The 15,919-nt window shown below is 36.7% G+C and overlaps 1 protein-coding gene across 1 annotated transcript in view; it reads right to left on the reverse strand.

The window, feature by feature from the left end:
- Positions 1–412: 412 nt before the first annotated feature.
- LOC141431137 (very-long-chain 3-oxoacyl-CoA reductase-like) overlaps positions 413–15,919 on the reverse strand; it is a 34,091-nt gene continuing 18,584 nt past the window's right edge. The window contains exons 3-7 of the mRNA XM_074092161.1: positions 11,846–11,921; positions 9,484–9,652; positions 5,884–6,052; positions 3,291–3,604; positions 413–492 (exon numbers count right to left, since the gene is read on the reverse strand). Coding sequence (XP_073948262.1) covers positions 471–492; positions 3,291–3,604; positions 5,884–6,052; positions 9,484–9,652; positions 11,846–11,921 — 750 coding nt within the window. The 3' untranslated portion in view covers positions 413–470. The remainder of the gene's footprint in view (positions 493–3,290; positions 3,605–5,883; positions 6,053–9,483; positions 9,653–11,845; positions 11,922–15,919) is intronic.

The following is a 15,919-nucleotide window of genomic DNA, read 5'->3' on the forward strand; positions in this document are numbered from 1 at the left end:
TTTTACTGCTGAACTAAATAAATTACTATGCTCACCCGCGACCTTATGATAGCTACGTTTATGCAAGATATGCGTGTTCATGCAGTTCCTCCACCTCCACACTGTAAGAACACAGACAAATCACACAAACCCATCTATCACCACCACGACACTACACTGACGCGTTTCGAACTCAACCAGAGCTCATCTTCAGAGCAACACAACTGTACCATACCACCACAACAATTGGCTGGGCTTGTACTATTATCTATTCTGTAATAGGGCTAGGCCTGCCATGCCGTTTGTTTGCAACGGGGCTGAAAACTCTTCCAATGTTTTCTCAGTAAATAATGAAATATTCTTTAACTTTTTTGTATTCTGCTAATAATTAAAACTCACAACAACAAAAACTTAACGATAAATAATGTTTTTTCATAGTTAACTATATCTTGTAAATTCTGTCGATAACGTTTACGCTACACGCGATAAAATCAGGCATCCAGTTTTCCTCTCCTGAAAAGAAATGAATAGGTAGTTAATTAGGATATGACAATGTAACATGAAAAATGTAGGCGAAGCTTAAAGGGACATCCAACTGACCAACAGAGATCTGAGTATTAATTATTATATACTTAGAAGCAGAGGCTTTAGGGGGTGAAAAACAGGGCAACCCCCAAGCCAAGGGCCTCGCGCATATACGGACCCTGTACAACAGCTCAAGTACGGTCAACGACTTTTCAAAGGAAAAGTCATTACAATTTTCCTTGTTAATTTATGCGATGTCACTATGACGTTTACTGTGGAATGGTTCCATGGTGGCCCATGAATTATAGTCCTTGACCGTACATTTATAATTTTTGAATACATCGTCACCAATAGACAGTAACTGCTTTGAATTTACATATAACTACAACAATTTTATGTACTGCTGTGTTGCATGCTGCTGGCGCCGTAAAGGTTTGCTGCGCGAAGCCTCGCAACGTTTTTGCTGCGTTATCACTAGAGATGTGCGAGGTGTGTTGCGAGAGATGTGTTGCGAAATGCTCAGACTGCCTGAGTCTTTCATGTCTCTCAAATTCAAAATCTTAGCGGTTAACATTTTTTCGTCACACTTGCTCGTAAACAGTGTCGTAACATGCAGGCTACCTTGGTTGCAACCCCCCAAGTAAAACCCTCGACCTTGACCTTGTCATGAAACCCGTGGTCGGTAAATGAGTCATTGCCCGTACTAATTTTCTTGTCATGAAGCCCAAGGTCGGTAAATGACTTTGTTACTGCATGGTGTGCTGCTGCTCCGTGCGCGCGCAGGTGCTGCTGTGGAGGAGGAAGGCGGCGGGGAGCTGGCACTGCCAAGAGCGCAATAAGCGGTATCAGCAATTTTTGAAAAAATAATAGTTTTTCTTTTACAAATATACAATTGTACTCGCAAATGTGATGAAAAACATTGTATGTCGCACGGGCGGTACTACAATTACGAACATCGACTCATTAAACCCCTTAGTCTTCGACTTCGGGCTTCTAATGGACTCTCGTTCGTAATTCCTTATTTACCGCCCTTAAGACACAATGAACTATTTCATCACACTTGCTCGTTAACAGTGTCGTAACAGGCTACCTTGGTTGCAACCCCCCAAGTAAAACCCTCTACCTTTTGTTCTTGTTATGAAACCCGTGGTCGGTAAACGACTCATTGTCCGTACTAATATTGCTGCGCGTGCTACTGCTGCGCACGCTGCTGCAGGAGGATCTGCGCACGCATGTCAGGCACATGCTTCGGAGGGGAAGGGCGGCAGAGGGCTGGCGCTGCCAAGAGCGCAGTCAGCGGTATCGCCAATTTTCGTACAAATATTTTCATCACACTTGCTCGTAAACAGTGTCATAACATGCAGGCTATCTTGTTAGCAACCCCCCAAATAAAACCCTCGACCTTAATATGCTTGTCATGAAACCCAAAGTCGGTAATCTTATTCTAGTGTGAACAGTGGTAGATTAGTACCTAGTCCCATTTATTTCACCTACGAGCAAATTTTTGACCATGAGGCATTTTAGACCTGTCATAGTGACTTCTCACTAACTTATCGACTCTACCTAGATGATATGATTAATTAGATTGTCGTAAACTTATTATATTATGCAGGTCCTGGCCATCATTTTCTTGGCTTGGCCAGCATTTTTCTCCGAGAGATCTGGTAGTGTAAAAAAGTGACATAAAAGAGCTCTTTGCAGCCTACTTGTAGAGATTTTTTTTTTATATAGTGTTCCGTTGTACCACCAATTAACCGTATGATTTGTCAGTCGCACAACGGAAAAATTTCATACTTGACTATTTCTCAAAAAGTTGTCAATTTTTAAATTTTTCAGTTTCCACTTATTTAAAAAAATCCTGACGCTATTTCACCACAAAAAATAAGTTATATTGTTTTTAAATATAAAGAAAACCTTGTGGTTAAAGTGATAAAAAAGTCAGATAATCTTGGTTGTTGCATCCAATAGAAAGTTTTGATGTAGTTACAAAATTACGATTTTTTCCTCACATGATTTCGTGACGTTTTCCTGACGTCAAGAAATTTTGGATGTTTTATGTAGTTTATGTTTTATGATCTCGTCCTTAGGGTTAATAATTTCTTGACAAAACTGATTTCTTGTCAATTTCATGACGGGACAACTTTTTGAGAAATACTCACTTACTATTTTTAATTGCCGGTATTAAGTGTCCCACTTTTTGACCATTAAGATTTTTACACCAAAACTTGTTCTTTAAAATATGAAGCTTATTTACAGGCCGTATTAGTAATTTATATAAAGTACTTACGTTTATTTTACACAAAATAATGTTCCCGTCACCCAGGTTAATAATAAAACTATGTAGTTTCAAGCATATTTTATTACTACACCAAACTGTGATACACATGAATGTATTACAATCCCATATTATTTAAAACTAAATGTTTTCTTAAAACACTGTTGTGGACGCTTCAACCTATTGGCGCATCTCGAAATGCAACTTCTAAATGCATAATTACATAAGTATGTTTACATTTTTATGTATATTATCACAAAATTACAATATTTAAGGATTAAAACGATTGACTAATGCTTTTGCAATGTTTTTGGTGTTCGTTAAATAATGGCATGCATAAGTAAAAAGAAGTAAAGTGATGCAACGATTCATAATAAAATATACAATTTTCTAATTGAAACAATATCGTTGCACCACGAGGAAATGAAGCGACGTTAGTTGAAAGGAACGCTCCCGAAAGATGGCTAATAGTTAAGAAAGATAAGCGTTGTAAAATTATTGTTTTTTGTACTTTTTCAGCGATCTATTGCGGGTGTTTTCCATAGATCTTGTGACGAGCCACACCCCGAAGCTACCGCTCACGTCGTAGATGAAACTGATGGTGTTAGTGAAGATGGCGTGGGGTAGATAGCCAGTGGTCCTCGAGACAGTTCCGACCAAACTAATGGCAGATTTCACAAATGCCTCGGCAGTAGGCGCGAAGAAAGTACTGCGTCTGATTCCAGACATAGTAGTGCACACAAAGCCTGGCATAACGCACTGGCATATGATGCCCTTTTTCCTATATTCCATGTCGAGACCTTCGGTGAATTTATCCACGTAAGCCTGGAAGAGAATTTACGATTAGTAGGGTAATACGGTAGCGATCGTCGTAAACCGTTAGGTTCATGGAAACTGCAGTAACTAAACTATTTCTATAGGTAGGTGATTTTAGAGACTGCTACTCTACAAAAGGGATGTTATTTAGGATTATGTTAACATTTGCGAAGTTTATTTCTAGTGTTAATAATTTTCCTAAAGAATCGACGTACGAAATAATACAGAACGAAATTTTCTCTTTCTAGTTTTTTACTTCCTATATTAAAGAGACTGAGAGCCTTTTTAAAATTCGTGTTGCACTGCACAACGCTAAAAAGAACAGCTTTTAAATGGGAGCGATATTGCTTTGCATTTGTATTTGCATTTGTTTGGAAGAACGTAGGACATAATTTTTATGCCGTAAATGTTGTATCATATATATTTTTAATAATGAAATGGGATATATCCTCTCAGATTACTCTAAACTAAAACAAACAACATAGGTAAGTACTTAATTTTGCATACGGATACCAAAATATCGATTTAGATTTTAACTGCCAGCAAGTGTGATAATTGAAGACTACGCCGAATGTAACACAGCTGATGTTTGCGTCACCATATAAGTAGTTACTTACGTAATTCATACGTTGACGTTGACGTACTAAATAAATTGCAAAGGTCGAGGTCAAAATAGCGTTTGCAAGCGGATATTAATAGTATCAATAGGTAGGTAACTACTTATATTTCTGTGTTCTTATCCTACTAATATCATAAATGTGAAAGTTTGTGAGTGAGTGAGTATATTTGTTACTTCTTCATGCTGAAATGGCTGGACGGATTTGGATGAAATTTGGCAAAAAGTTAGTTTATAACCTGGATTACAACATAGAATACTTTTTTCCCGATATTCCCACGGGATAGGGATAAATTCTTGAAATAACAACTACTGGGCTTAGAGTCATGAAATTTGATATGTAGATAGCTTGACATCTGGATTAAAACATAGGATACTTTTTATCCCGATATTCCCACGGGATAGGGATAAAATTTTGAAATAACAACTGCTGGGCTTAGAGTCATGAAATTTAGTAGGTAAGTAGGTTGCTATAATATCTGGAATAAAACATATGCTACTTTTTATCCGATAACTCCCAATGATAGGGATAAAATCTCGAAATAAAACCGCTGGGTTTATAATATGAAATTTGGTAAGTATGGTTGTTATAAATATAATAGATAATTAGTTGATTGATAGACCCATGTGATTACAACACAACACTAACCTACTACAGCGCTTGATTTATGGAAAAAAGTTCAGAATTGAAAACCTGTAAGTACCCGTTAAAAACTGGAATTTAGAACTGAAACTCTGTTTAATTGCAATTTCTGTGCAAGTTTCACAAGTTGAAAATTTGCTTGATCTTGCGCAAAGATTAAACGTTCTTCAGAAAAAAATCTAATTTTATTTCGACTGCACTTAGGGTTTGGGTCCCCATGGGCGGTGGTGATTGCTTTCCATCGGGTGACCGGGCTGTTCGTGTGGCCTAAAAAGATACCAAACCCTGTCAACACGTGGCTGTTAGTCTGGCTAATGAAAAATGAACCTGCAAAACCGCGGCAAACTCAAAAAAATTGCAGAAGGTACAGAAAAAGTAAAGAAGCTTCTTTGCCGTACAAAAGTGACGATTAGGCATAAGAATCGTGCCTAATAAGTAATTATTTAAAACGATATGTTGAACATAAAAAGGTTAATACGAATATTTTTGAGAAAAAGTGAATCTTAGGAACCACAATTGTATTGACCAGCTCTGAAAGGGATATTAGTAGGTATCAAAATATTTTGCCATGCCTACTAACCTACAAATTCGGTCACCGCATCTAAACACTTTTTCCTGTTTGAGAGGTCTGTTTGTTTTTGTTGGAATTTGCTTATCATGGTTAAATAATCTGTGGCACACCACTTTTGATTGTTTCGCCCACTATTTTAACACACGAAGGTCTCAACAAGTCACAGAATAGATAATAGTACAAGCTCAAGTATCTGTTTTCTTATACTCTTTGGTCTGTTTGCCATTTGAATAAAGTTGCCACTCAAATAATAGCTGGGTTCAGCTTTCATTAGCCAAACTATACCACGTCTACTACCTATCACCACATTGACCTCAAAAGATGATATATGGAATTTAATTACGACTTACTACTTACGTGTGGGTATTTGCGACAGTATGGCGTTTTTTCGTTACTATATTAATTATGTTCGTGAACTTGCTCGTGCGTCTATCTGATCCTTAAGAATTAGTGTTTACCTTAGAGGCGGCATAAACAGTGAGCAGGGGGCTAGGTATGATGGAACTAGCCGAGCCAATGTTGATAATGACGCCTTTGCCCCGCTTCACCATACCAGGCAGAGCAAGACCGGTCATACGGGTCACTGACGCTACGTTGGCCTTTATGAGGTTTGACATCACCTTTTCCCTGTAAAGAAAGTGAAAGTTAAGATGAGGCATTATATTTTTTGCCATGTTTTTTTTGCAATATTGTAAGCTAGGTATTATGTGAATGAAATTGTAATTTGTTATTTTTCATCACATATTCAGACGGATTGGGAGTCGAAAAACAAGATTAGTGAAAAATTTCTCGATTATTTTGAGCTTCGAAGTAGCGTTTATGAAAATAAATATTACTAAAATTTCTTGAATGATGGTAAGTACTGCTATTATCTAAAAGCTTTTGGACAAATCATTGTATTTAGCTTAGTTTACTTTTTACGATTCTTTTTATGCTTTTGCTGTCCAAAACCTTTGATCTTTTTATCTACTGTTACGCTTACACCGGCCATCAACGTTGTAGAGAAATTTTACAAAACAAAACAGCATAGCATTTAGCCACAAACAAAGATGGTTGCAGATACAATTTTGCCTAGTGCATAATATTATAACCTTTGAATTAGAGATAGCCCGATAGTACCGAGCGTCCGACAAAGACTTGCGCAGGCAGGGAGTGTTATTTTTACAGTGAACGTATTATTTGACGTTAGAGAAGGAATTGGGAAATGCAAATATATTATAGCAATACCTTGTTTGTTGAATAAACATTTTCAACGTTGTCAACTTCATGTTTGGATTTTCATAAAAGCTAACCAAATAAGTTCATCCAACAAAATATCAAATGAGCCGTGCAGTAAAAAAATAACACCATCTGTGTTTTAGATGCGGAATTGATGTGATATAATTAAGAATGCCAACTAATTGACTCCATAAATCGTCAAATGATCATTTGTCTGTAATGACGGAATAATTTGTTACGCCGTGTTAGGGTGTGTTCTCATTGGTCCGATATTATCTTAGTACATGGCCTAAATAGAGAATGAGCCTAGTTAAGGCACTAAATGCACTGTATCCTGCAGACAAACTGTGTAAACAGTTTTGCTAGGCTATGTGCAAAAAAATGTAAAAAGAATGTCAAATAAATACTTTTTCATTTTATTTCATTTCACCTTTTGCTTATTGTGGTTTAAGCTATACCTACCTTAATATCAAATCACAAAATAGGTAAAATAACTTGAATCTAATATTTCACTATTATTAAGTGTGTTATTAATTAAGTATTAAATTATGATAGCGATTTTAATGAGTTTGAAATTAAGCTGAAGACATTTTTACTACAGTAACACTACACTACTACTCCTTAAAAAATCTCTTACATTTTTTTTTATGTCAATATAAAATTAATGTAAAATGCAGTTACACAATAAAGTAGGTAAGTATTTAGTTATGAAACGAACTACTCACAAGTACAACAAGCACTAAAACTGTAGTTGCATCTGTTTATTCCAAGAACCAGAGAAAACCAGTACGAAATGACGTTTCACCAGAAAAGCTTGAGTCGAGAGCAAAACGTCAAGATATACTACGACCGTATTGAAACAACTTCAACATAAAACGAATTAGCGTTAAGCGTTTGACTCCAAAATTACTTCCTACACAAATGTCATGTGAATACCACGGATGTTTCGTCTGGAGGAATCCTAGCTCCATATTCCTTTTCAGTCCCACTCGCGACTGTTCACGTCGCCCCGTCTCTGTTTGTAGAATTTAACATAATAGTCGAGCAGTTAGTGTGAAAGCCTTCTAGTCGTGCTGGGTCATTAAGTAAGACGAGTCAATATATATGCCACTAATGAGTGGTAATGTCACTGTAATTATATTAATTCTGGGAAATGGGGCAGGATCTGATGTGAAGCTTAGAAGGTGGGGGAATTATTCATCTAAACCGAGTGGGGGAGGGGCAATTATAGTTTTATAATAACATTTGGCTTTGATTAAAAGCGTAAGCAGGTTTACTTGGTATATCTACCTAATTTATTTTATTACATTACATTATTTTATGTTGATTTAGACGGGTGTAAGCTCAACGTACCTGCTTAACTACAATGGGCAGGCGGATAAAAATGAAGATAACTTATAATTATTATGCCAGGCGTGCCAGGGTGGAACCTTTTCACAATCAATATCTAGAATCTGACAGATGTACGAAATCTCGACGTGACTTGCAGCAAAACGGTTCCACTGTTAAGGCACGCGATAAAGTTTATTTTACTAGTTTAGTACTTTAATAAAATAAAACAATTCGTTTAATTTCATCTTCAAGAAAATTCAAGAAACACTGGCAACGAATAAACACCTCAGTCAAATTTAAACGTCGAATCCGCGTTCCGAAATCAAATATCGCCGGTATAAAATGTACGGTCGGAGGCAGACCGAGCGTCACAATAATCCCCGCTCGATAAAGCGACGATAGTTGGAATAATATTTCAATTGAACGGCACTTATTTCATACGGTGGCAATACTCGAACACCTGCTCCCTTTGAAAATCGTTTCAGAACGAAAGGTGCGGTTTGCTGCGTTCAATTTCAACAGATGCTGCGATATTAGCGGAAGATTTGAAAGCATGAGTTATTGGAATGTTTTTTTCTTTAACTTTTTCTGCATTATTTTCTACATTTGAATGAAAGCAATATGAAATTATAACATCACGTTTAATTACTGAAAGTCACGACATTTTGTGGCCTTCTCTATTAGTTTTGTCTAGAAATGGTGAAACATTGCCACTTTTTTATATAGTATATAACGTCGATTAGTGCAAACGCCAGAAATAGACTAAGAATTTAAGTGTAATGTACCAACTCAGAGTAATTAATGAAATTAGAAACGTTACGTCATCTCATCAAAAATCCTGGTGGAATTACCCCAAAGCACCTTATGTCTAAATCAAAATATTTACGACACGCAAAAAAAACTACCTGGTTACTAGCTAAATGCGAAATTAACTGAATTTCCATAAAAAGAGTAGGTACCTAACCCGCGTCTCTGGTGAATAATCTTAAAGTGATTAAGGTTGGATACAATTCATAGTTCATACCAAACCTGCAGAGGAATGCAAAGGAACATACTGTAAAAAAAATCAAAATTTTCTGGAATAATATAACGGGCCAAAACACCAAATTCTGAAACACAACGGATACAGCTACTAAAGGGTATTTTCAAATTCTTCCGGAATATGTCAGTAAGTTATTGGGTTAGTTTTACTGAACGACTGAATCAAAAAACAAAACTATACACACTATTTCCGCAGCAGCAGCACTGATCGCCACCAAATGGCCGTCATCACATTAACAACGTGATGCTTAAAGATTGGAATTCACGGTGCAGTTTCCTGGACGCAGGGTGGAAGGATGTGCTATGAATTCTAGACTACGCACTAAAATTTACGTTTCTCTGATAACAGTAGACGTATTTACCCCATAAAAGTTTATACCTCGTCAATAAACTCGGATAGACCCCCACAAGAAAACTGCTTTGCATATTCAAACAGCTTCTCACTAAAATATATTTGCACTACTCACCAATCAGGGACGTCCAAGAAGTACTCAGGATAGGAATAAGAGATGCCAACATTGTTCACCAAAGTCCCAATCTCGAGATCGGTGATCTCTTTTGCGATGGTAGCGTATATCTCTTCACCTTCGCAGAAGTCTGCTTGAATGATCTTCGTAGATACTTTGAATTCTTTTTCTGCATAAAAAGAAGAAAAATTAGGCGTGTCAGAATAAGTGCTATATATATTGATTTCTGCTTTTCATCAAGTTGTCGGATATTTTTGTTTCATCGCATTGTTTATAAAGTGTCTGCGTCAGAAAAAAAAATCGTAGCTGATTAGGTATCATTTAAATACTGAATTCATTTGTAACTTTTAATAAATAAAGGACTCAAATGACAATAACGCCGTAATTTTGGACCTCCTGCAGACTGTTATCAAAATTTTTGTTTGGCATACATAAATAAAAAGCCCGTTAAATGGTTAAGTCCGCCTTTGTACAAGTATCTCAAAGTTTATCAATTTTGTTTTTTTTCTTTTGTACAGTCAAGTGCAAAAATAAGTATCTATTCGAACCATTAAAAATATGTTACTACGGCCTTATTGCGTCGGAATAAGGGCCCACGCCCACGGCGACTTTTTGCGATCGCTGAATGCTGCATCGCTACTCGTGGTCGTTATCGATGAAAATGCGCGACGGTTCGGACGACATCGTAGAGAACGGAGGAGGATGTGAAGGGAGGAGAGTGAGCGCGACAGTAGCACGTTTCGCTACTGAATCATGGTTATGTTAGGGTACACAGCTAGCGACCGCATCGCGACTGTATCTATGCGAAGCGCGACAGCATCGCTTTTGCATCGCTACAAAAAGTGGGCGAGCATAGTTTTTACATATTTTTGAAACTTTACAATAAGTAGTTTCACACTTGACTGTACAATAAAGAGTTTACATACATATAATATACTGTCAATTTCAATTCTTTGTAGCCTACTATTGTCATCCAATCTGCATTTACATAATAAGTCAATCCAAACACTAGAAATTGGTGAAAATTGATTAAGCGAGATTCGAAGTAAACATTTTAATGCGAAGTTAAACAAAAACTTGTGACAACCCTAGTACAGCAATTAATCAAATTCATTAAAAGATACAATTCATTCGAAAGATACTGGTTTACAAAAACTCATGATTTTCCTTAGCACAATCGTTTCGTACTGGCCTACTAAAACGGGCGTTCCAGTCATAAGTCATTTTTACGCGCGGTATTCTGGCATCTGTCCTACATTTTTCATGTCCATATCCATCGCACCGCTCTGTTAGATTGAGCTTATAAAAATATGTTTTTTGTGCGTAAATGCAACAATGTAGTCAATGCAAAATATCCCAGGAGTCAAAATGAAGCACAACATCCACTCACAGCACTGCCGTAAACAGCAGAATACTGCAAGTCCACCAGAGTTTCGAAATAACTAAACGCGTTTAAATGTACCATACATTTAGACCATGAAATCATCTAGCGTTCACTGGCTTTTCAGATTGAAAATTCAAAACAGTACATTGGTGAGTAAGCATTTTATGAGGCCGAGGTATAACAAATAATGTTTATTGGAATATTATCTCATATAGGTATGAATGAAAATTGTTTTGCCACATGTCTTGGGAAGAAATTAGTGTCTACTAAAATCCAGAAAATTATTTGACAATTATATTAAAATTTCGCCTGCGTTTCATTGGGTTCAGTTTTGGAGTGCAGTTTAGTGATAACATAGAGATAAATTATTTGGGCGACAACTTTGTTTTATGCAGAAGGCGTACGTACGACCAGTAATTTGGACGCTGCCATCGGTAAAAACGATAAAGTCACAGTTGATATCAGAAGACTTTGTTATGGAAGACTCGATTTTATTTTTTTAATAGCCTGTAACAAGTTGTGTTTGTGTGGTTTAGTTTCACTGAACACAACTGTTGTTTGTTTGTTTGTTTGTTTGTACTCTTCATTGTACAAAAAGGAAAAACAAAAAGGTTACATAAAAAAAAGTAGTGTTAAGTACAAAGGCGGACTTATCCCTGCAGGGATCTCAGCCAGACGACCTGTTAACGTTTTTCAGGATTGTTTTATTGTGGTTGACGTATTTTTATACATTGGTCGATGTAAAAATTGCACCGCATCAAGTACATACAATTGGAATAAAAAAATCCCAATGATAAACATTTATAGGGTCGTTTCAGTCAAAGTAGCCTATAACTCTAATTCGTAGGCAACCTTCCTGTATTTGTGTCCCACTGCAGATTGCTAAGTAAAGGCATCACATCTTTACCTACCCATCCGTCTATCTATTAACGATAAAAATTATATGTATAGAGTATCTTAAGTAAAATTATTTCTCACCTATTTCCTCAGCAGTGGCTCTTAGCTTATCCATAGACCGGCTAACTAGAACAATATCACAGCCTCGAGCGGCCAGCTGCAACAAAAAAAATCCTTTTCACTTCTCATGCTCGTAAAGTTCGTGTTTATGCTGGATCTAGGCGACATAATATTACTTTTTATGCTCTAGTGCATAAAATAAAATCTTCCTCTAAGACCAAGGTAATCAGGTCCAGGTGTCAACAGCCACAAACAAAAAAAATATATCTTTTGAAATCATTTTTAATTTAAGTAAGTATATAAAAATAAAAACCAATAAAACTAAAAAATATAATTAATTATAATAATACTAATGCATGAAAAATAAAAGGTACACATAGTAAGTGAACAATTGTTTCCACTATTGCTATTTCATCTCCTCGCAATCGAAGTGAAAAGCAGACTCGAGCATTAAATCCATTTTCCCCTCGACGTGTCTATCCACCCTCGCCGTACACCCTCCGTACCGGCTCGGGTTATATGAACGGCTCGGGTAAAATGGCTCGTTTTATCTCCTAATAGTAACCTGTTGGAACAAGTTTCTCAGTCTACTTGAAATGGAAAGTGGCATGTCTTATACGTAGTTATTCAAGCAATGTTCGGACACTCGGACTATGAGTGACGACCATATGACATGTGTATCTACTCACGATGACGACCCGGAGTAGTCATTTTGTTTTATTCTGTTTGCCGTACAATTATTACAATAATAAGTATATTATATACTCAGCGGCACAAAATTTGGTCCACTCTCCATACAAAATTAGCTATTACTGCACACATTTGAGGGTCAGATTTTGTGCCGTTCAGTATATTAATATTATATGTAAATGCGAAAGTAGCTCTGTCTGTCTGCTACCTCTTGACGCTTAAACTACTAAATGGATTTAGATGAACTTTAATATAGAGATAGTTTGAGTCCCTGAGAAGAATATAGGATAGTTTTTTAGGATTTCGTGCCCAAAGGGCAAAAAGGGACCAAAAACGGGTCACCCTGTATCTCGTGAGCCGTGATACAACAACAAATACTAAAAACAGAATAAAATAAATATTTAAGAGGGGCTCCCATACAACAAACGTGATTTTTATGCCGTTTTTTGCTCGATATTAATAACGGCAACAGGTACGAGTAGATGCTTGAAATATTCACGGACTATTTAGTTGTATATTCACTTTAAAATAAATACTTAAATAAAAAATATATATATTAAAGGGGGGTTCCCATACAACAATCGTGATTTTTAAGCCGTTTTTGTTAATGTCTAATGTTGTACTTATAGATAATGGTACGGAGCCCTTCGTGCGGGAGTCCGGCTGAACTTGGCCGATTTTTTTAACAAGTTCTTAATTCCATCCTGTATGTAGTACACCGTCAGCTTGTGCACAATTAAAAATCTAAACTAACAAAATCGTGTAGGTTTGCCTTTTCCGACGTAGATAATAAATTATTAGATATTATAACATAGTCCTCTAGACTGGTAACCTGTCTGAAATCCTTTGGTTTTGTGGGTGTCCATGTCTATGGATGGTGGTTTTACAGTAACATTTGCGGTTTCCTTTATGCTCATTTGTTATTTGTTACTAGGCAATTACTTCCAACGATAAAAAAAACTCATTAAACTTTAAGCTGTTTTTTTTTTGCTTGTGTTATTAAAATATGGTAGAGGTTAAGAGTGTGTCGGACACGCCCAAGATAGGGTTCCGTAGCCATTAGGAAAAAAATCAAGTAACGTATACGTGCGTTATAACACAATTAAAACACTTACTACAGTCTTAAAATCTATTACGAGAAAAAGAGCGTATCTTCACGGCACTTTCGTCCTTTTGTTAAGAAGCGCAGTTTTTCGGCAATAACTCAAAAACGGTATATCGGATCATATTGAAACCAATTTTCGTTGAAAGTATTTATTAAGCGTTATCTTTCCATATTTTTTGGACAGACGGTTTACAAGATAGAGGGGGGGGGACACAATTTTTGTTACTTTGGGAGCGATTATTTCCGGAAATATTCAATAATCAAAAAAGTTTTTGAGAAATCTTACTATCTTTTCAAAAGAGCTGTCGAACTATGTGCCACACGTTGATGCAAGTTAATTTTTTTTTTCTATTTCTGTTACGTGTACCTATGGGAGTGCCCCTCCCTATAAGTAGTTAAATATTTATTTTTGTTAACTACAAAACTAAATAGCGGCTTTGACAAGACATCTGTACCCCAAATTTCATTGATATACATCTTGTAGTTTTAGAGCAAAATGCATGTGACATACGGACGGACCGACAGACAGACAGACGGACTTGACGAAACTTTAAGGGTTCCGTTTTTGACATTTTGGCTCCGGAACCCTAAACAGCAACCAAGACAACGTTAATTGATTATTGTGTTGAGTCAAAATCAATCATAGAATTAGTATTAAGATGAATAGAAAAGCCCGAGGCGCCTATATTGGAGAAAAAAATATATACCGTAAGGTCGGGGTATTGGCCGTGAAGGGTAACTTTGGCCCTTTGATATAACTCGGTCCGGTTTTAGTATTGCTTTGAGAAAATGGCTCTCTGCCATGTGGTTGATGTTAATTGATCGATCGATCGATTTTTATGTTTTTAGTTTAAATACGCTTTATTTTATGTTTTTATGTGGTTTTCATATGGGTCAAAGTACCCTGAAATGGGTCAAAGTGCCCCGACCTTAACTGTATTATTTGTTCCAGCTGTCGTTATAAAGTTAATTTGTCTAAAACGTGGGTTATTTTAGACATAGTAGTTTAAGGGGCTGTTTCACCATCCACTGATTAGCGTTAACCGATGGTTAAATGTGATGCCGTCTTCGTCTATTCGAACAAAACAAATAGAGACGGCATCACACCTAACGGCCAGTTAACACTAATCAACGGATGGTGAAACAGCCCCTAAAAAGATTATTTTTCCCAGAGAAGTACTTTAAGTTACTAAAACCTGTGAAAACACAAAAACGTATTCCTAAGAGTACGCTTTCTTAGGTAATAGTGGGAGGCGAAAAACTGGCGACATTGATATTAGTAGGAAATACGTACGATAGTGCTTCTATTCCTGTTTTTAACCCCCGACGCAAAAAGAGGGGTGTTATAAGTTTGACCGCTATGTGTGTCTGTCTGTGGCCCCGTAGCACTTAAACGGGTGGACCGATTTAAATGCAGTTTTTTTATTTGAAAGCAGGTCCTCTAGCGATGGTTCTTAGACATGTTTTATCAAAATTTCCAACTTTTTATTGGATAGGTTATTATACTGTTGCGAAATAAACATTCCTTTCAAAGAAAGTAATAATTAATGAGGCAATTTCGAATAACCATGATTCTCTCATATAGATGTCTTCGCAATTGTCTGTTAGTATTACGTAAATATTGAACACTGGGATTTACATACGAGAAATTATGTGGCAAATAACTCGAATTCGAACATTGTTTGCCAGAAAATAATTATAGTTGAGACTATACAAATAAATACAAATAGAATAGTCGGAGTGAAATACGTTTCATATGACGTATGTATGTATGTAAACACTTTATTGTACAAAAGAAACGAAACAAAACACATAATTGTGACACACTGAGATTCCTGTACAAAGGCGGACTAATCACTTTCAGGAATCTCTACCAGTCACTTAATATTAATAAGATATTTTTAACATTAACTGATCCTTTTCATCATTATCATCATCATATCAGCCCGAAAGACGTCCACTAATGGAATGGACAAAGGCCTCCTCCAAAGAGTTTCACAACAATCAGTCCTGCACTGTCCACATCCAACTTGCCCTTAGGCTACGATTAGTCTTTTTAAATCATAATCATAATCATCATCCCAGCCCATATTACGTCCCACTGGCGGGGACAGGCCTCCTCTCAGAATAAGAAGGCTTGTGCCGTAGTTCCCACGCGGGCCCAGTGCGGATTGGGAACTTCACACACACCATTGAATTACTTCGCAGGCATTGTGCAGTTTTCCTCACGATGTTTTCCTTTACTGCAAAGCTCGCAGTAAATTTTAAATGTAATTTCGCACATGAATTTCGAAAACTCA

The sequence above is a fragment of the Choristoneura fumiferana genome, chromosome 9 (genome assembly GCF_025370935.1).
Source record: "Choristoneura fumiferana chromosome 9, NRCan_CFum_1, whole genome shotgun sequence".
In the NCBI taxonomy this organism is placed as follows: Eukaryota; Metazoa; Arthropoda; class Insecta; order Lepidoptera; family Tortricidae; genus Choristoneura; species Choristoneura fumiferana.